At 33.5% G+C, this 21777-nt stretch overlaps 3 protein-coding genes across 3 annotated transcripts in view; 2 read left to right on the forward strand and 1 right to left on the reverse strand.

Moving 5' to 3' along the window:
- Positions 1-221: 221 nt before the first annotated feature.
- Positions 222-1675, forward strand: HELRODRAFT_179162 (hypothetical protein; the record flags this gene model as incomplete). The annotated part of the gene is made up of 4 exons (XM_009028005.1): positions 222-248; positions 578-811; positions 996-1035; positions 1566-1675. The coding sequence occupies 4 exons, from the start codon at positions 222-224 to the stop codon at positions 1673-1675; spliced, it is 411 nt and encodes a 136-aa protein (XP_009026253.1).
- A 7554-nt stretch (positions 1676-9229) lies between these two features.
- HELRODRAFT_86512 (hypothetical protein) lies at positions 9230-13249 on the reverse strand (the record flags this gene model as incomplete). Its single annotated transcript, XM_009027930.1, has 3 exons — positions 9230-9304; positions 11165-11954; positions 12225-13249. Coding segments are annotated over 3 exons (1890 nt in total), but the record flags the coding sequence as incomplete, so codon positions are not given.
- Positions 13250-14920: 1671 nt separating this feature from the next.
- The window catches only part of HELRODRAFT_193502 (hypothetical protein), a gene marked incomplete at its 3' end in the record, with an annotated part of 15736 nt that continues 8879 nt past the window's right edge, over positions 14921-21777 (forward strand). Inside the window, exons 1-10 of the mRNA XM_009028006.1 lie at positions 14921-15061; positions 15631-15775; positions 16585-16709; positions 16843-16888; positions 17741-17794; positions 18091-18180; positions 18974-19160; positions 19399-19465; positions 19862-19984; positions 20277-20617. Of these exons, the coding sequence (XP_009026254.1) occupies positions 16620-16709; positions 16843-16888; positions 17741-17794; positions 18091-18180; positions 18974-19160; positions 19399-19465; positions 19862-19984; positions 20277-20617 (998 nt within the window). The remainder of the gene's footprint in view (positions 15062-15630; positions 15776-16584; positions 16710-16842; positions 16889-17740; positions 17795-18090; positions 18181-18973; positions 19161-19398; positions 19466-19861; positions 19985-20276; positions 20618-21777) is intronic.

Here is a 21777-nt window from a genome sequence, read left to right on the forward strand (position 1 = left end):
TAGTTTATAATTTAATAGATACTTTTCAATAAATTTACCATTCATGAATATTTATTTATTTATTTATTTATCCATTCATCCATTCAATCATTCATTCATTCAATCATTCATTCATTCATTCATTCATTCATTCATTCATTCATTCATTCATTCATTCATTCATTTAATACGTTAACAACACATGAATGCATGCACATTAAACTAACTCATTCACCGACAAAATGACTACAGGCAAACAACAACAAAAAGTATTTCGAAGAAAAAATTAGCTAGGATGATGTTGATGATGCTGAAGATGAACAGGCGGAAGAAAATGATGATGATGATGACGACGACAGCGATGGTGTTGATGATGATGATGATGGGGAGTTACGGAGCGGACGACTCAGATATGTCGCAACTGCAGCAAGATGTCGTTGGCGCTCTCAACAACATCAGAAGGTCCCTGGCTGCTTCCAATATGAGAATGATGGCGAGTTTCACTCATTATTATTGTTACTATTATTATTATTATTATTATTATTATTATTATTATTATTATTATTATTATTATTATTGCCACCACCTTCATCATCAGGTATCCGATCAAAGCTTGCAAACTGTGGCGCAGAATGCAGCCTCTCAGTGCCCCAGCAGTTATGACGTCATAAGCATATCATCATCGTCATCGTCGTCGTCATCATTGCCATCATCCATGCCAGCGTCATCGTACGGAAAGCTGTGGTATTCATTCGGCGCTAATACAAACCTCAATGTTGAGTGGGCCATGAGAGAGTTGTACTTGAATGCTAGCAATATTATGAGCTATCAGGTGATGATTATGATATTAATAATGATTGTGATTGTTATAATTTTAAAAGAGAAGCCTGGTTTAGCGAGCAACGTCATCTCCAACCTACTTCAAACTCCACCCTCCTCTTCCAAACGTTCGAAAAAATCTCCCCTTCTCGTTCACTTGAACAAATTTTCAACACTTCCACCAAAAGTTCACCCAGGTTTTCGTCGAGCACATCCAGCAGAAGCAGCAATTCAAAGGTGGGTGGTTCTTAATATCTGGGATGCTGTTAACGCTGAAGAAGTTCCAGTGCTGGCGCTTTTTGGTGTAAGACTGCCTTTGATTGAGGAGACCACCAAATTATGAAGAAAAGTCTTCCCGCTGTTTCATGTGCAGTTGGTGGAGATGCCCTCAGGTGGTGCCAATCCCACCTGGCGGACAGATCTCATATTATCGGCGTTGGTCGTTTGATCTAGGCACGTTGTTCTCATAATTGAGCTGTCGTTTCTGCAGGGTTCCATGCTCGACTCTCTGCAGGAAGCCACGTGCACCGCAAACATCTTCAACGTCGTCGAGACAGCCGGCCCTTGCTTCCATCTATAAGCTGCTAACATTATTAAACTTTTGGGTTTTGTTTACTTGAGTCGTCAAGTCACCTCAGAGTAAGACTGCTGAATCAAAGGAAAATCTCAACGTTATTTAAACGAAATATATGTAGATGTTTAGCCGCAACATGTTGTCTGGATGACGAACTTCAGTTTGTTTGTTTGTTTGTTCAAATTGCTAACAGGAGTCGATGGAGATCCTCTAGCATTGGTGACCTCGTGCTTTCAAAGTTCTCCCCTCCTTGAAAGATTTTTGTATTCAGATCGACTGAACCTGAAACGCATTGCCTGTTGATTTGAAAAAATTTAGCAAAATGTGTCCACAGTACCTGCAACATGAATATCAAAAGTAGCAAAACAACAACATTAGTTACAGTTAATAATGATAACAAACAAAAAAATTGGTGACTATGAAAGGAGCACATCATCCGAATGCTAATGTTGATCGATTGAAGGAGACAGAGGGCTAATAAAAATTGAAGATTCTTTTGAAAAAGCAATTGTTAACCTCAACAAGAACATTTTCAACAGGCAAGATAGATTAATTGAAATAATTGCATAAAATGATGAGAGTAAAAAGAAACCTTCAGTTTCTAAAGAAGTAAATAAAATTAAAAATTGTCATTTTATAGATAAAGATGTAAGCGAAACAGAATTTAAAAACCGTTTAAAAGATTAGCATGTAAAAAAGTACAAAGATATACAACTAGATGGTCAATTTTTTAATAATGCAAACAAAACGGGAAAAATTTGATAAAAACATGGGGAAGATCCAAAAGTTCAGAATTGAAAGTAAAACAAAAAGCCTTTTAATAGCTGCGCAAGATCAGGCATTAAGCACCAGATACTTCCACAAAACTCAAACTAATTGTTGATTGATGGTTGATGGCCTATGCAGAATGTGTTAGTCACAAACATGTTGAAATCATCAGCCATGTGATCTCTGGATGTTCTGTACTGCCATCAACTAAATACACCAAAAGAGACACAATCGAGTTGCGAGCTATATCCACTGGGTGATAAGTAGATATGTTGGATTAGAGACACGTGTAGAATATTATAAGCATGAACCGAAGAATATAGCAAACTATATCAGAGATATAATTTTATGGAACACACCAGTTATAACAGGTATAGAAAGATAGAAGCACACGGACTAGATATTATTGTCCAAGATAAAACTGAAAATATATGCTTATTGATAGATATATCTGTTCCAGACGAATCAATTGTTTTGCAAAATGAGACGGAAAAGATCCGTAAGTACAAAAATCTTCAAATTGAGATACAAAGAATGTGAAACTCAAAAGCTAAAGTTTTTTCTATAGTAGTGGGACGGTAGGAGTAGTCTCAAAAAATCTAGATAATGTATTGAAAGAATTTCCAGGAAAACCGGCGCTAGCTGAAATTCAAAAAATAGCATTATTAGAAAGAGCGAGCTGTGAAAATTGGGGAAATAATAATAAAATAATAATAATGAAAACTTCTTTTTTTCAGAAAAAAAATCGAAAAAAGGAAAAAAAATTCATTTGTTAATAAGAAAAAAAATTGTTAATGATTTAATTTATGTCATTATGACGACTCATAAAATGTTTATTTAGCATCTTCATAGAAAAGATTTAGTCATAAATTGTTCTTATTTCAATAAATGTCCAACAATTGAATTATAGCGTTTCTCGTAAATTTATTGATTATATCACCCGGCAAAAGTTGTAGCTTAAAGCGTTCTGTCAGTTCTTTGTGATGGAGATGAGGTCAAGCGTGGATACTTCGCAGGAAAAGATTTTGACAATGAAATCTTCTTATTTTTTGAGTAGTTTGACATTTAAATCTTGTATTTGTTATATTTGTATTTTAAAAGATTAGTTTCGTAGTGAGTTGTGAGTTCTAGTAGGTACACATTTCTATTTTTCGTTATGAAATGTCCGGGCGTATGATGGTTTGAAAATATTTGAAGTTGGTTTAACATCAGTCATTATTACATCTGCAAAGAGGTTCTGATTAGGCTTTTTAAGAGATTTCAACCAATCAGCCATTACTTATCCATCAGAGCCGCAAAGTTTGCACCGTGGATCATTCATTCGCTTCCATCGTGCCAGGTTTGCAGGCGTAGGAAGCTGTTGTAGAATGGCTTAATTGGCAAATTTGAAAATAGATTCAGGTAAATATTCTATCATCTGAGACCATCAAAAAATATTGGAATTGATATATGGCCTAGAACAGTTTTCATCAACAAACTTTCAGCTTTAAATTCAAAGAAATGTTTTTTTGGCTTTGTGTAAATGTTCAGTTTTTAATAATTGTCGGTGAACATTTTTTCTATTATCAATTCATCAATTTTTATATTTTTAGCGTTGGTGTTGGACCATACAACTCTAATAAACTCATGTATGATGTTTCTCATTAGAAGGAATTTCCTCATCTTAAGTTGTTTTGATATCATTTTGAATGTTGAAATATTTAAACCGTCTTGATGTTTTAGGAGGGCCATCTTCTCTTTAACACACGCATTTATTGGTAGATTTAGCCAAACTTTTACATGTTCCATGCTTTTGGAATTCAGATCTTATTCAATCCAAATGGAACAAAAATCCTACGACTTTAACTCAAATTGCATTTGTGAAAGACTGTATAGTTTGAATATTTTTAGTTTCATCTAAACTTCAATGTTTAAACCGAATGTAATATTTAGTAATAGTTCAAGTTTTTTTTTTACTTTGGCTTTGGTAACCTGATTATTCATTTGGAAATCATATATTTTTCCTAAGTATGCGAGGTATTTTTTTTATTTTTTAGATTGTAGGTTGATTTGCTTATATTTGTTACTGACTTTCATCATACTAAATGAGTTGCATTTATCTAATCTGACACCAAGCTGAGAATATTTCTGTCAGCTTTTGCGCGTCTCCGACCCCATTCGATGCAACTACTTCATCGTCTGCTAATTGCAACCGGTTACAACGTTTGCCCAGTTTGCACATGTAACCCAAATTTATAAATTCTGGCTTTTGTAAAATTCTCATTAACGTGTTGAAACACATGTTGAACAAAAGCGGTGACCACGTATCACCATATTAGATGCCCTTACCAACTCTGATTGGTTGAGTCCATTCGTCATTCACCTCAACAGAAATTTCAGATTATGCAAAGGGTTGTCAAAAATCTGCGAGAAAATTAACAATAATGAAATAATAATTTCAGATCGTGAACGCGGGAACATGGAGAGTTGGCTGTGCAATGAACAGATGTAACCAGAGCCAAATGCTGCTAGTATGTCTGATGACGCCGAGGTTGTCGTTGTTGTCGTTATTACTTTTATTACTATTTTAAATTATTTTTTTAGTTTTATAACTTCACTGTAATACGAGTTAATTATGAAGAACACAAAAGTTATTGCAATCGTTATTGAGTGGCGAGGTGGTGTGAAGGCTAGGGCGAGGATTCTGCTGCTGCAGCTGCACTGACCGGGTTCGAAAGCAAAGGAGTTGCAGTCTCCCATTACATGCAATGTGTGTGATACGAGGATTCACGCGTTATAATAAAAATAATAATAATAACAACAATAATGATCATGGCGATGATGGTTATTGAAATGAATAATAATTATAATAACAATTATTAAGTTATTTTTCATTATTATAGTTGTTGTTATTATTATTAGTTATGACACGAACTCAATGAGCCCGTACATAAAAGGAGCAGTATGTCAGTTGTGTCCGCCAGAAGCACCAACCTGCATGGAGATGTTGTGCTCCCGCGCCGGTGAGAACAACTATAATATTAATAATAATAATAATTTTAACATAATGACAACGTCAACAACAACAATAATAAAAATAATAGCATTATCAATGATTTTATAATACCATTTATTTGTGATGTTATTATTGCAATTGTCCTCATACTGTTGTCTTTGCCACTGCTTTCGATGCCATGAAAAATGCAGTCTACAGCTACAATAGATCTGATGGTAAATTATTTAACCTGGCTCGACTTAAAACTAAAACAAAAAAAAGACGCATTTTTGTTAGAGAGCTGTTGTTTGCAGATGCTGCTGCTCTAGTATCTCACTCATCGGAGGGACTGCAAAATCTCATTGAGGATTTGGGCTTACCATAAGTCTTACCAAAACCGAAATTCTTGCCCAAGGTAGAAACGAATTACCGGTAATCAACAAAGGTGATCATATTGTTAATGTGATAAATCAATTTACGTATCTTGAGTCAACAATTAAAATCAACTTAAATATGGGCATAGAGCATTCAAGACAAACTTCAAAAGCTTCAGAAGTTATGACAAAACTTTCAAATCGTGTTTTGAAAAATGCTAAACTTACTACAGCTACCTAAATACTTGTCTACAGCACACGCGTTTTGAGTACTTTGCTCTATGGCAGTAAGAGTTGGTCAACTTATATGTATCAAGAACAGAGATTGAATAGTTTTCACATGCACTGTCTGCGACGCATTAAGGGCATTTTCTGGAAAAACCGTACGTCAAATCAGGAAGCGTTAAAAATGTCAATACGTGCAGAGAAGACTACGCTAGCTTGGACATGTTCACCGTATGTCAGATGGAAAAATTCCTAAAAATATCTTTTACGCTGAGCTGGTCAGGGGTAAAAGAACAATCGGTTGTCCCAAATAACCTACAGAGATGTGTGCAAGCAAGACATTCAGACTTTAAGCGTTGATGAAGACCCTGGATGAAAATATTGCTCAAGATAGAACAGCATGGAGACAGAGTATTTGAGGTGGTATTTTGGTGGGAGAATCTAAAAGATCTGAAACTGCCTCCAAAACCTGCAAAAGAAGAAAAGCACCGCTATCTGTCAATCCTTCAGAAGAATTCCTTTATTGCCCTATCTGCGTTAGAGCTTGCAAATCAAAAATTGGTCTGTTCAGTCACAGAAGATCATGCAATAAATAAATAGGAATCATAAAGAGTGATGTCTTTCGAGACAGAAAGGAGCCATATATTATTATGTTAATGATAATTTAGGTTAAGAGGTTAAGTGAATGTAGGTCATATATAGATATTTGATAAAGTAGGTAAGCAATTATAATGATAGTTTAGGTGACATACAATAGGGACTGACTATTTAGAAGAGTTAGACAACTAGTTAAGCTCTAGGGAGCAAGGTCTCCTATTATAAAATAGGCGAGCACATAAGTTAAAGGAAGAATGATCTTAGTTATTTCTTAAACACTTTTTAAAACTTAACACATTCTAATTCATTTGAACAATCTTTGATCATCTTTACATTATTTTTATTAGCGTTATTCAATTTTACAATTTAAGTTTTGTTATAATAATAAACAATAAAAAATATTATTAACAATAATGGGTGAGTCGTTTCTCGTTCGATTTCGATTAATTAACTTTATAACATTTTTAAACGCCATCTAAAACTCAACACACCTAAGTCGCTATTAAAGTCAATCATCACTACTTTACATAATTACATAAACAACTTGGAGTTATTTAACGTTGAGCGAGCGAGTCTACATGAACAGAATGAATTTCTCAAGTACAAACAACGAGCTGTATGTTGTTCGTTCGGTAACCGTCGTAGAATGGTAGAGGGCGAGCAACATAACAATATATATATTATTGCAATATTTTTTTATCATTACTACTACCAAAAATATTATAGTTATTTATTATTATTATTGTGATTATTATTGTTATTGTTGTCGTTGTTGTTGTTTTCGATAATGGTGCGGGTAATGATGATAACAATGAATGACAATAATTATCCTTTAATCTTGCTTACCCTCTTTATCATAAATTATATCTCCATGACAACCGTTATCATTATCGTAATCAACATCAGCGTATCATCATCATGACCATCATCATCATCATGACCATCATCATCATCATCACTACCATCATCATCATTCAGCTTATAGAGTTTCCATGCCAACAACAACATCGGTCGTGATGATGATGATGACTACAATGTTTACGATGATGATGATGATCTTCATCATCAAATCATAATAATCATTATTTCAGAATAATTAATAAATATAAACAAATTTATATTTTATTTAAAAACTTTGATATATAAAACAATGAAAAATATTGATCGATATATAAATAGAAGGATGGATGGGTGGATGGATGGATGGATGGATGGATGGATGGATGGATGGATGGATGGATGGATGGATGGATGGATGGATGGATGGATGGATGGATGGATGGATGGATGGATGGATAAATAGATGGATGGGTGGATAAATAGATAGTTAAATTGAAGTTAAAAAAAATTTTAAATTGAATTCGAGATTATCAGTGACTTTTGTGATATTGGTAATAACATTATAAACATCAATAAAAAATTATTACATATACATATATAAAGATATACACACACACATATATATATATATATATATACATATATATAGTAATATATATACATATAGAATTTTTAGCTTTTGAAAGTTTACGGATGAGCTTTTCAATATTTCTAATAGTAATTTTATAATTATTATCTAATTTATTAAAATTAAGAAGAAAATTATTGGTGTTCATAATGAAGCATTGAAGAAAATGATTTTATTCTTAATTTTAATCAATTGGATAATAATAATAAAATCACTGTTAGAAATATTGGAAAACTCAACCGTAAACTTTCTAGAACTAAAAATTCGGTAGACTTTATCAAATATTGCATCAATTGTGGTCTCTTTCCAGCCTATATATATATATATATATATATATATATATATATACATATCTATATATATATATATATATATATATATATTTATATTTATTTATTCATAATTATTCATGTATTAAACAATAAAATTATGATTTTCTTACAATGAAATTACAGTTTTCATGTTAAGAACGGCGATCGTGATGAGGTGGGCGAGGTATTTAGTCGCATCGAATAACAACGATTATTATTATTATTATTATTATTATTATTATTATTATTATCATTATTTTTTATCTTCTTATTATTTTTATGATTCTTATTTCAACCGTGTGGAAACAAACTCTGATCTTTATATTTCACGTAGGCTACACATCTTGAGATCTTATTATTATTATTATTTTTTTTTGTATTATTGTTGTTGTTGAAATGTTTGTAATAGGGATCGATTATATTGTTGTTGATGTTGTGGTGGTGGCTGTTGTTGTTGTGGCTGTTGTGGTTGTTGTTGCTACTGGTTTCAACAATTTCATTTAATTGGACACTGCTGTCCGACACTTTATTTTTTTCTCTTTTTTTGAACACCACAACAAAAATAATAACAACTAACAAGAGCAAAACAACAGCAATCAGCCCTATACAAATGTACAGGACCAAATTGTTGTCATTGCTGTTGCTGAGAATGTTGTACACATTGTTGTTGTTGGATGTTGTGTTGGTGTTGTTATTCGCTGGTTGTGTTGTTGGCGTGATGCTTTTATCATTTTGTTGATTCAATGTAGTTGTTGCATTAAACGCCGTTGTGGTTGTTGTTGTTGATGTTAATGTTTTAGTTGTTGATGTTTTAGTTGTTGATGTTTTCATTGTTGATCTAGTTGATGTTATAGTTGTTGTTCTTCTTCTTATAATTTCTGTCCCGTAGTTATCACAGTCAAATCTTTGCGAATATTTCTCTACTGTTGTTGCCACTAGGTTGTTGTTGTTGTCGGTGATGGTAGCATTCTTACTCACACAAATGTTATTATTATTAATGTTATTATAATTATTACCGTTATTGTTATTGATGTTACTGATGACGTCACTCGTAGCGAGGTAATGATAAACATCATCAACATAGCAGCGAAAACCGTCGGTATTTATACCGATATCGATAACATCAGCCCATCTCGATATTAACGTCGGTAATTGGCAACTGCAACAAAATTTGTTGTTGTTAATTAGAAGTTGTTGCAGCGAGGGTAAGATCGGCTGCAGCGATGTTACGGTTTCTGTCGGTATATCGGTTAGTTCGTTGTCGTTTAGATTCAGTATTTCAACTTGTAGATTTGATGATGATGAGGAGGAGAAGGAGGAAGACGACGATGATGATGAAATAGATTTTTCTACGGTTTTATTCTCTATCTTAAATATACTCAAGGATTCTATCGAGTTAAACGACAAATTCAAATACCGAACTTGCATATCGCAATTACCGACGGATACGTAATTAATACGGTTTCCACTCAGGTCCAGGCAATCAATCGTGCCCATCCCTATTTTGTAACCATTTCCCAGTGACGTCAGCAAGTTGTTTGAAAGGTTCATCGTTGACTTTTGTGATGTGATGGTTTGTAGTTTTAAAATTTCATTGTTGTTTGTTGTTTGTTGTTGTTTCATTGTGTTGTTGCTGTTATTATCATTGCTATTATTGCTGAATTCCTTTGATACACTTTTAATGATGTTATTCGATATATCGATTAATAGAACCGAATCCAACTTTGATCCGAATATCGGACTATCCGTCAAATATTCAATCCTATTTCTGTTGATATATAGATATTTCAGGGATGGCATTGTGGCGGGAAACTTTATTTTCCGGATCTTGTTATCGGATAAATCGAATTCGCGCAAATTGTACAACTCGTCGAATGTTTCAGCCAATAACTCGCCCCCAATGTCATTTCTTGCTAAAATCAGTGACGTCATTGATGACGTAGGAAAGTTTCTGAGTGTTGATTGGTCGAGAGTTTTTATTAAATTACCCCCCAAATTTAAATATTCTAAATTGAAAAGATTTGAAAAAAAATCCGTCGGTATAACGGTTATCTTGTTATAAGTCAGATCTAACGATTTTAGAGATGTGATTGACGATAATACCGATATATTGTTGGACTCGAGCAAATTTTGAGATAAGTTCAAGCGAGTTAACGATTTGTACATAACAAAAAAGTTTTGACCGGTACTATAATTATAGATGGCGCTGTTATTATTATTATTATTATTATTAGTAGTAGTAGTAGTATTATTATTATTACTGCTACTATAATTACTGTACGATACTAATGTTGTTAACTTGTTATCGGCCAAATTTAATTCCTGTAAAATGTCGAAATTGGTGAGTAGACCGAAAATATTCGATTGCCCGAATCGGTTAATGCTTAGCTTGGTAAGTGAAGCTTTAGACATTTGTAAAAATGTTTCATCAATAATTGATGATTGTAATGATGATGACAATGGCGATGATGACGACAATGATGATGTTGTTGTTGTGGATGATGATGACGACGATGATAATGATGTTGAAGATGTTGCGGATACTGCCTTCAACTTAGTTAAGTGATTAAGGAATTGAATTAAATTAATGTTGTTGCTATTGTCATTGATGTTGCTAGTATTGTTGTATTTGTTGTTGGTAGTAATGTTGTTAGGGTTGTTAGTATTGTTGTTGTTATTGTTTTTGGTGCTGGTGATAGCAGTGTTGTGGTTGTTGTCAATCAAAATTTCAACATTTTCCAATGCCGAGAAATGGTCAACAAACAACCCGGGAACGTAAACTTCTTTTGAAAAACTCATCTTTAACGATTTTGGCTCAGAAGTTGTTAAACTATTGTTATTCTTGCTATTATTATAGCAATAATTAGTAGCACAGTTATTTATTATTTGTAAAAAAATTGTATTAACTAGATCAATGTTTTCGATTTTAGACAGAGTATTCAATGCTTCTGTTACTGTACAACTACCTGCAATGTTGTTGCTGCTATTGCTGTTGCTGCTGCTGTTGTCGTTGTTGTTAGCTATCAATAATGTGTTTAAACTCAAAAAACCAATTTGATCTTTTAAACAGCACACCACTTCAAAAGCATTCAACAAATTATCGGCCAAGTTGAGAACCGACAGTTTTTGTAACCGAGCAAACGTTCCTGTCTCGATTCTGGAGATCCGATTGTGAGAAATATCAAGCGTTATGATGTTGATGGCAAGAAGGAATGTACTATTATCTAGTTGTCGGATATCGTTGTAACTCAAATTTAACAATTCTAGCTGGTTTAAGTCGGTCGAACCGAATGCACCGGTTAATTCGGTAATGTTATTATACTGAAGATTTAATGATTTAAGAACAGTTAAGTATGCGAAAGAGTTCCGTGACAAAAACGTATTTTTATCATTATTTAAATTGTCATTATTTCTCGAAAGATCTAGAACTTTCAAGTTGCTCATATTATAAAAGACTTCACTTTGCACAGAACCGATACTGTTATCTCTCAAGTCTAAACTCTGCAGACCGATTAACCGACCGAAACTTGATATATGGACGAATCGATTGTTATTCAGTTTAATCATGGTTAGTTTATCCACTCTATCAAAGGCGTTTGTATCTGTAAAGTTAATCATGTTATCACTAAGATCCACATATAATAAATTTAGTAAATTGTGGAAGGTTTGATTTGATATTGTTGTCAGTTTGTTGTTGTTTAAATAGATGGATTCTATTAACTGTAGATCTTCGAATGAGTGTGGATCGATATTTGCTATTCGGTTGTTGTCCAGTCGAAAGGTTTTTAAATTGACACCCTGTGAAAAAGTTTTTCTGTCTATGGTAGTTATGCGATTGTTAGATAGATCCAAGTATTCTAACCGGCTGTTTGTTGATAAGAGCTGAGCCACATTTTTTGAAAACTCTGTGCCCGATTTAATTCGGTTGTGGCCAAGGTCGAGATGGTTGAGATTGAAGCATGGCGATATGAGTGATAAAAATTTGTCAGTCATTTGGGACATCCGATTTTTGCTTAGAATCAAAAATTCTAAAGAAGCACCAAGTCCCCAGGAGGAGGATGTAAAAGAAGACGATGAAGAGGATGATGTTGAACTGGAAAAATGATCTAAATTATTTTCAGAAATATCCAAATACTTGAGGCTTATAAGATTCTCAAATGAACTCGTACCGATGCCAGCCAATCGATTACCAGATAGAATCAAAGTATCGAGCATGTTCAACCCATTAAAAACGTTTTTTTCAATAGATTGTAACAAATTTTTTGATAAGTCTAATTGCTTCAAAGAATTCAGCCCTAAAAATGTATTTTCAAGTCGATCGGATAGCTTGTTACCAGCTAAACTGAGGTACTGTAAGTAATTTAGATTGATGAACAAATCGGTCGGTATTCGGGTAAGAAGATTATTGCTTAAATCTAGTCGAGTCAAGTACTGTTGTGAATAAAATGAGTTTGGTTCTATGTTTGATATTAGATTACCATTTAAAGATAGCGATATTAAGTATATATTTTTATTAACCGTTTCATTTGAGATCGATCTTATGCGATTGTTTTGCAGATACAAAAATCGCAAGTTCGCAAGCTCGGCAAATGCCAATGAGTCGATATTCTCAATCAAATTATTTGATAGTCCGATGTATTCGATGTTGTATGCATTCCGAAATGAATCGAATCGAATACTTTTTATTTTATTTCCATCTAAATATACATTTCGAAGCTTATCATTAACTATTTTTGCGTTACTACTGTTAAACGTTAAATTTTTAATCTGTAAATTTTGTAAAAATAAATTGGTGATGGACGAATTGACGAATATACCGATATCCACAACATCGAGAGCCGAATTCACACCGACTGTAAAAACATCTGCGTAATCCGGTAGGTTGAGAGAACTCGGTAGCGATTTCAACCAACCAAAATTATCACAGATGACGTACTTACGTGACGTCACTCTGACGTAACAACCGCATTTATTTGAACGACAAAAGTTTTTGGAATTCGGCACATCTCCAGCCAGGGAATAGTAGTAATAGTAGTAATAGTAGCCGTCCTCGTTTGTATTTGAATCGGTGTTGTTGGATGTATTGCTGGTGGCTGGCAGTACTGAGATTGTGAGCAATAACACTAACTGGTGGAGTAATAACTGAGCTATCCTAAACATTGTAAATACCATACATATATAACATATACTGATAACCAATTGAGTTAATGTCGATCCACTTTGTATATCTTATGAAATATTCTACATTATTCTGTATTATTATTAGTATTCCCTGTAGTAAAGTAACGTAATTACATCGTTATTATTATTGATGTTATTAGGAATATTATTTTTATTATTCGTGTTGTTTTTTATAAAAATATTATTAATAAGTTTTATTTAAATACAATTAACGAGGTTGCCGTTGTAATTAGATTAATTATCGGAATTCAGGTGATTTTTATAGTTTAAACTATTATAGATAATAACAATAATAATAATAACAATTATTATTATTATTGTTATTATTCAAACAAAATCTTTCGTGATTATCGATCATAATTAATTAATTGAATTGCATTCTTTTTCATTTTCTTCCGCTCATCTCATCACCATGCAAGCACTAGACTACAACAAACATTGCATTATTTTTTTTGGTAACAGAATGGTGGAGCAAATATGCGCTATAGATTTTTATTTGTGTATGTATGTATGTATGTATGCATGTATGTATGTATGCATGTATGTATGTATGTATGTATATATGTATGTGTGTATGTACTTATTATCACTCATTGATTTTTACATATGGCAAATAAGCCTGCGTTTCCTATGAGTTATAATTGGACCGGTTTCAAAAATTAGAGAGCTGATGTTGATGATGATGTTGGTGATGGCAATAATGATGATGATAATGATGTCGATTGTGACGACGGTAATAGAAGACATGATACAAAACATACACAACAGATGATACAGTACGCACAATACAACAACAACAAATGTGATACCATATCTAACACAATAAAATATACAAATAAAGATACAACAAAACAAATAAATATAGCATACTCTGAAATGAAGTTAATACGCAAATACAATAAAGACCCGACCAACCAAAACAACATGATTTTTCTGGTCCTTTTCTCTGGAACTCTCTACCTCTTTCTCTGACTACTTCTCCATCACTTACGAAGTTCAGAGTGGATCTCAAGACCCATCTGTTTGCAAAATTCATTGAGGAGCGCTGTTGAGCATCGCTGAAATGGCGCTTTATAAACTTATTGATTGATTGATTGATTGATTGATTGCTTGCTTGCTTGATTGCTTGCTTGCTTGCTTGATTGCTTGCTTGCTTGATTGCTTGCTTGCTTGCTTGATTGATTGATTGATTGATTGCTTGCTTGCTTGATTGATTGATTGATTGATTGATTGATTGATTGATTGATTGATTGATTGATTGATTGATTGATTGATTGATTGATTGATTGATTGATTGATTGATCGATCGATCGATCGATCGATCGATCGATTGATTGATTGATCGATTGATTGATTGATTGATTGATTGATTGATTGATTGATTGATAACGTAAATTACAAGCATGCACATTCTGTGAAAATGTTGTATTCAATACAAATATAGTATAACAATACAAAAGTACAAAATATACAATTTATAACAGAAAATCCAGCACAGCATACATCTATAGTATACAAACACAACGAAATACACATTACAATACATTTAAGTAATACAAATTTTGAAAAATACCAGAGTGACCAAACCACCCAGCCAGCCCTGATAACATTCACCAAAAGGTGAAAATTAAAAATAAATTCAAAATGGAGTCCGAACTGTTTATAAACAACAATTGTAAAAGTGGCAATAATAATAAAATCCCCAACTTAGTGCCATCTAACTTTACCATTCATAGATTAGTATTTAACAATAATGTCACGGAGTTGAGGAAATATTTAAATGAGAATAAGGTAGTGAATTTTAATTTAGTTTTTATTAAATTTCTTATTTGATTTTTTAAATTTTAAAAATTTTTAAATTTTTTGTTATTTGATAATTAAATTTATAAATTATATTTTAAAAGTTGAAAATGTGAATCCAAATTTCGGAAGCACATTAAAATTTCAATTAAGCAATTTTTTCAAATGAATGAATGACTAAGAAAAGAATGAATGTTGTAAGGTTTTATAAGAGAAGTCCCTCAGAAATGCAAATGAATAAATGAAAATGAATTATCTATTAAAATTAATTTATTTAATTATTATTTTTAATAATTATTATTTAATTAGTTTATTTACTTTTTTAAGTTAAAGGCTAGTTATCACTCAATCAATTTTGTAATTAATCAATGAATAAAATATAAAATAGATTATTATTAGTTAGATTATTAATTAAGATTGAGAGATAGAAAACTTAAAAATTAATCAGATAGTAAATAATGAAAAAAGTTTTATTTAATAAAAGAATTAACTAAGATAAAATTAATAAATAAAAATGTTATGTAAACATTTTTAAAAAACATCACCAACATTAAAATTAGGGAACCTACGATATCGAAGAGAGGGACTTACGGGGGAGAACACCTCTGCATCTTGCCATTGCATTGGACCACCTTGAAAGTGCCACTGTCCTTCTCGAAGAAGGAGGGGCCAGTGCGCTGGCTGAAAATGCCCAGAACTGGACAGGTAGATTGTCTACCATTATTTATATATGATGTATGTATACATGCACATACATACTTACTTTTAAGTATGCATACTTACATATACATACATACATACATAAACATATACATACCATATATATTCACTCCACTGAAAAGTAATGAGCTCAAACTTTGCTCTTATCTGAATACTTTCCATAAAACAATAGCAAAATATAAAAGAATAATTGTAAATAATAATAATGAAAATGTTTTAAAAAAGATAATAAATGAATATATTGCTGCCTATGAATACAGGATGATAATTAAAATAGTTAATAAATTCATACAAAAGCTATTTATGAGTATGTGAGTATGTATGTATGTTTTTTCGATTTTTCTCACTAAATAAAATCAGCTTGCACCGATGATGATTCATTCGGAATCGAAATATGGCCTTATTTGCAGGATGAATTCGGAAAATAAGTTTATTTTGAATTTTAATAAACTAAATGTTCAACAAAAACCTTTAGTGAGAAAAATCGAAAAAACGAACTACAAACATATTAACGCCAAACATTCGGTAGAATTTATAGAATATTGTAAATATATATATATTGTATATATATATATATATATATATATATATATATTTATGTTGGTAATAGACCATATATTGTGTATATATATATATATATATATATATATATATATATATATATATATATATATATATATATATTATGGGTAAACCATTACCCGCCATAGGCCAGATGTACATATATATATATATATATGTGTGTGTGTGTGTGTGTGTGTGTTAAAACTATTCAAACAAAAATGCCTGATCAGTGGTTCAGGAGGCAGTAGGTACGGGCGACCCGGAAATGGTGCAGTTATGTTTGCAGTACCGAGATTATCAGAGGCACATGGAGAGGGTGCATGGGGTGCATAAACTCCTGCAACAACTTGCTGAGGTGCCGGCTGGTGATGATGTTTTTTTTTTCTTTTTTGATGATGATTGTTTCTTGTAATTATTATGATAATGATAATCCTAAGGATGATGCCGATGATGATTTTTCTTATCTATTTTATCTTATTTCATGCCAGTCTCCAGATTTCTACGTTGAAATGAAATGGGAATTCACCAGCTGGTGTGAGTATGGGTGTGATCAAGTGATCAATTCAACAGATTTATATAATTTGTGTTTATTTATATTGTGTTGTATTATTTATATAATGTTTAACTTCAGAAGTGCAGTTGAGGAAGGCTTCTAGTTATAGCCAACATTGAGAAAATTTTCTAAATATCTTTGTGTAATATCTCCATCTACCTCACATAAAATCTGACGTAAATTTTGTGTTAATATTAATTAATGCGTTATCAATTTATTTTTTTCAAAAATCCATGATTCCTTTCTTGGGAAATTTCCTTGCTGTATCGTTGATGCGCTTATATATATATAACTTGTTAGGAAGCTTGTTCATTAGGTCATATTTTTGGTCGGTTCATCTATTGCGAGGTTCATTTGTTGTTATTGTCATCAGTGGTAGTATTAGCAGTAGCAGTAGCAATCGCATTTAAAGTAGTATCAGTTGCAGTTGTAGTAGCAGCTGTAGTCGAAGCAGTGGCAGTTGTAGTCGAAGCAGTTGTAGTAGCAGCTGTAGTTGAAGCAGTGGCAGTTGTAGTTGAAGCAGTTGTAGTAGCAGCCGTAGCAGTATTATAATTATTATTATTATTGATTGTAAATATATTTGTCCTGGTTATGACTGACCCTCACTGCCTTGTGAGTGATGTTGGATCATCAAAGGCTAGGCCCACCGCTTATAACTGTGGTTGCGTAAGGAAGGGCGTCCTGCGTAAAAATTAGCCAAATAAATTACTTATGATGACAGAAGTTTCATCATAGGTAGCCAAACGGCAATACCCGATCTCGGGGAAAATGTCGTCTAAACGTGTGTTGTTGTTGTTTGTTGATTGTAAATATATTTGATTGTATGTTTGCAGTGCCGTTCGTTTCAAAGATATGTCCGAGTGATAATTACAAAGTCTGGAAGTCTGGTTGGTCGATGAAATTTTTAATTATGAGATTAATTAAATTAAGTTAATTAATTTATTAATTTTTAATTTATTAATTTTTTTATTTGATTCATTGATAATGATGGATAATTTTTTTTTCTTTTGTTTTAAATATGGGCTTATGTTTATGTGTGTGGTGGGTATTTATCATCATTAACATCATCATTATCATCAGCGTTTTTAATATGTTTGTGTGTGCTAATGTGTTTGTTTATGTATTGTTAATTTATTCATTTATTATTATTTTACTAGTTATAGTTAAATTTTATTATAAACAGGCTCAAATGTTAGGATCGATACAACTCTACTCGGTTTTGATAACTTCACATGGGAGCGAGGGAGGAGGAGCTATATATTCAAATTGAATGGTTGGTCGCCTGTGATTGCTTGGTATTATTTGAATTTGAATGTTGATCTACTGTGATTGGCTTAAAAAATTTAAATACTGTGATTGGTGGAGAAAATTTTGAATTTGGTTTGTTAGACTTGTGGTTGGTTGAGAGAATTTTTATTTTGAGATTGAAGGTGTGATTGTCTGAGTGCATTAAAACTTTGAGTTATTGGATTGGCGTGACGTCATTGAACATTAAAATTTTTGAATATCTGGAGTGTTGTGATTGCTCGTCATCTGAATGCGGAGTTGTGTTGCGTGATTTTATGACTGAGAGGATTTAACTATTAGAAAGATCTGCTTTTATGGACTTGATAATAAAAATATAAGCTTTAATAACTTAACAACGATGATAGTGATTTACTTTGACTGCTGCACTTCTAAATCCAATCCTTACCTACTTGCTAAGTTTTTTTTTTATAAATTAAGAGGCATGCAAATGTTATAACAACCACTGCACACGACCTGCGTGTATATTCTGTTAGGCACTTGAACATGCAAGCCACAACACCATCGTACACGCGAGGTTCGTGTGGTTGTGGCGAGGTTCGTGTGGTTGGGGTGAGGTTCGTGTGGTTGTGGCGAGGTACGTGTGGTTGTGGCGAGGTTCCTGAGGTTGTGGCAGTCTTCAACATGCTCACAAACATCCAAACCCCAGGCAGGCAACAACGCATAGCAGCACCTTGAAACGCAATCACCCACCTACCACTTGAACTAACTCACATGCACCACCAACAAATACTAACAACAGCAACCACCACAAACCACAGGTTCCAACGTAGCGACACTACTTGAGGTCGACAACGACAACTGCCAGATATACAGCGAGACCTTGGACCCCTCCAAGCCACAGCCCACCATCTCTTACTTGTCGCCGTCCGGCAGTGCGGTGGCTGCCAGGCTGACTTCACCCATCGTCACTTCTTACGTTGATGTCGATAAGATATCATTCGAACGGTTCGTTGCTTGCTTGGTTTGTTGAGTGATCGTTGTTGTTGTTGTTGTTGATGATGGTGATGATAGACGGTGATGATGATGATGATGGCTGTGTTCGGGATGATGGTAGGGATAATGCAGAAAACCAAAATGGTCATGATCGTCTCCATGGTCACGGAAATCTGTTTAACGAAATGATATTAACATAAATGATGACGAAGAAAAAGATGATGATGATGATGGTAATGACGTCACACAGTACAAAATCAGGAGTGTGGGGGTGGAGGAATGACAGGACGGACATCGTTGACAACTTCACTTGCAAGGTCTTCTAAGCTTGCCTTTTATGGATTTTCCACTTCTTATTTGAAATATTTCATTTTTTAAGTTTTTCAACTTTGTTTAATTTTCATTCATTCATTCATTCATTCATTTATTCATTCATTTATTTATTCATTTATTTATTCATTCATTCATTTGGTTTTTTTTGGTGGGTTTGTCAGTCTGGCTCAATTCATTCATTTATTTATTCATTCATGTATGTACTGGCTGACTCATCCACCTTCACTCATTCACTCATTCATTTATTCACTCACTCGTTCACTAATTCAATTGCACATTCATTTATTTATCTAATTCATTCATTCATTCATTCATTCATTCATTCATTCATTCATTCATTCATTCACCAACCAATTCACTCATTCATTCCTTCTATCTAGGTTTTCAGTGCATCCAACGTGCAGTTTGTGACGAAGACTCGCACGGAGCACATGTCAGATGAGGACAAGAGGAAGATGAAGAAGCAGGACAGCAACAGAACTCCATTCGAAACTTTTCTGGGCGTTGCTGAGGCAGATAATACGGCGAAGGTTGGTTGGCTGGCTGGCTGGCTGGTTTGTTGGCTGGCTGATTTGTTGGCTGGTTGGTTTGTTTGTTGGCTAGTTGGCTGACTGGTTTGTTGGCTGGCTGGTTTTTGTTGGTTCATTGGTTTATTTTTTAGTTAAAAACTACTACAGAACAATAATAACAACACCGTCACATCAACAACATCAACATCACCACACCATCACATCAACATCAACAACAACAACATCATGGCACATTAACATTCACATACCCACCCACTCACGGCAGTCCTCTTCCTCTTCATCATCTACAATCACGTCGTCAATCTGTCGCAATCCGTGTCACGTGACAGAGGAGGAATACTTTTCCATCCATCCATCGACAACGTCATCATCAGCATCGCCAACGACATCATCATCGTCGTCGTCGTCATCATCGACATCATCATCATCAGCACAGCAGGCATCATTTTTTTCGTCATCATTGTTTGGTGCTACTCCAAATACTACTACTAATATTAATAATACAAATACTAATGGTAATAATATTAGTAGCCACGAAGTTGATGGTGGTGGTAATAATGTTAAAGATATCGGCAGGCCCATCGAACAGACTTGTAAGATACAAAAGTAGGGTGATGGTGATGATTATGATGGTTATGACGCTGATGATGATGGTGATAATTATGATGATGATGTTTGTGACGAAAGTAATGATGGCAATGATAATGATAGAGAAGATGATGATGATTATAGAGATGATTATGATTATGGAAATTACGATAATTTTAAGAATGTTGTTGACAATTATGTAAAGAAGAATAATAATATTGATGATAATAATGATGATGACGATAATGATGACGAAGATGAAACAGACTCAATAAATTAAAAAAATAATTTTTTGGTCAGCTGTTATTGATTTGATCTATTTTATTTATTAAAAATCCGCAATCACAATTTACAAAAACGAATAACGGGACCAAGTTAGACACAAAAGTCTTGTAAAAGCCACAGTGTAAAAAGGAAAATTAATTTAAAGTTTCTTTTCGTTTCCAAATGTGTGTTGGATCACTGACTGGCCGCAGCATGGAAATCGCAGAAAGGCTCGAGCGTAGAAGGATTGACATCTGCTGCCTTCAGGAAACCCGGTGGAAATCGAATGGTGTCTGTCATGTCAACTCAGACAAAGCAAAATATAAACTATTCTGAAATGGTCAAAAGACGGCCAAAAATGGTGTTGGAATTTTTGTCAGAGAACCGCTAGCCCAAGAAGTACAGGATATTAAAAGGATTAATTCATGTCTCATGTGGATCAAGCTTCGCATAGAAAAGCAAACATTGATTATTTTTTCTGCATACACACCACAGACAGGCGAATCAGAAGAGATGAAAAATGACTTCTGGACTGCATTCTCTGACACCATCTCAACAATACCAAAATCTGAAACAATCCTGATTGGAGGCGATCTCAATGGCCACGTTGAAGAGAAAACAGATGGTTTTGACAACGTACATGGCGGTTTTGGCTATGGAAAACGGAATGAAGATGGCAACCGCATCCTTGAGTTTGCTGAAAGTCACGGGTTTTGTTTACTGAATACATATTTTAGAAAGAGGTTGGAACATCTCATAACATACAAAAGTGGACCATCAGCCACGCAAATTGATTTCTTCGCTGTCAAGCAACAACACCGAAGGCTATTCAAAAACGTCAAAGTTATACCTGGCGAATCATGTGTCGCCCAACATAGACTCCTTGTGGCAGACCTGGTTGTCGAACTGTCAAA

This window comes from Helobdella robusta (assembly GCF_000326865.2).
Source record: "Helobdella robusta unplaced genomic scaffold HELROscaffold_52, whole genome shotgun sequence".
NCBI lineage: Eukaryota > Metazoa > Annelida > Clitellata > Rhynchobdellida > Glossiphoniidae > Helobdella > Helobdella robusta.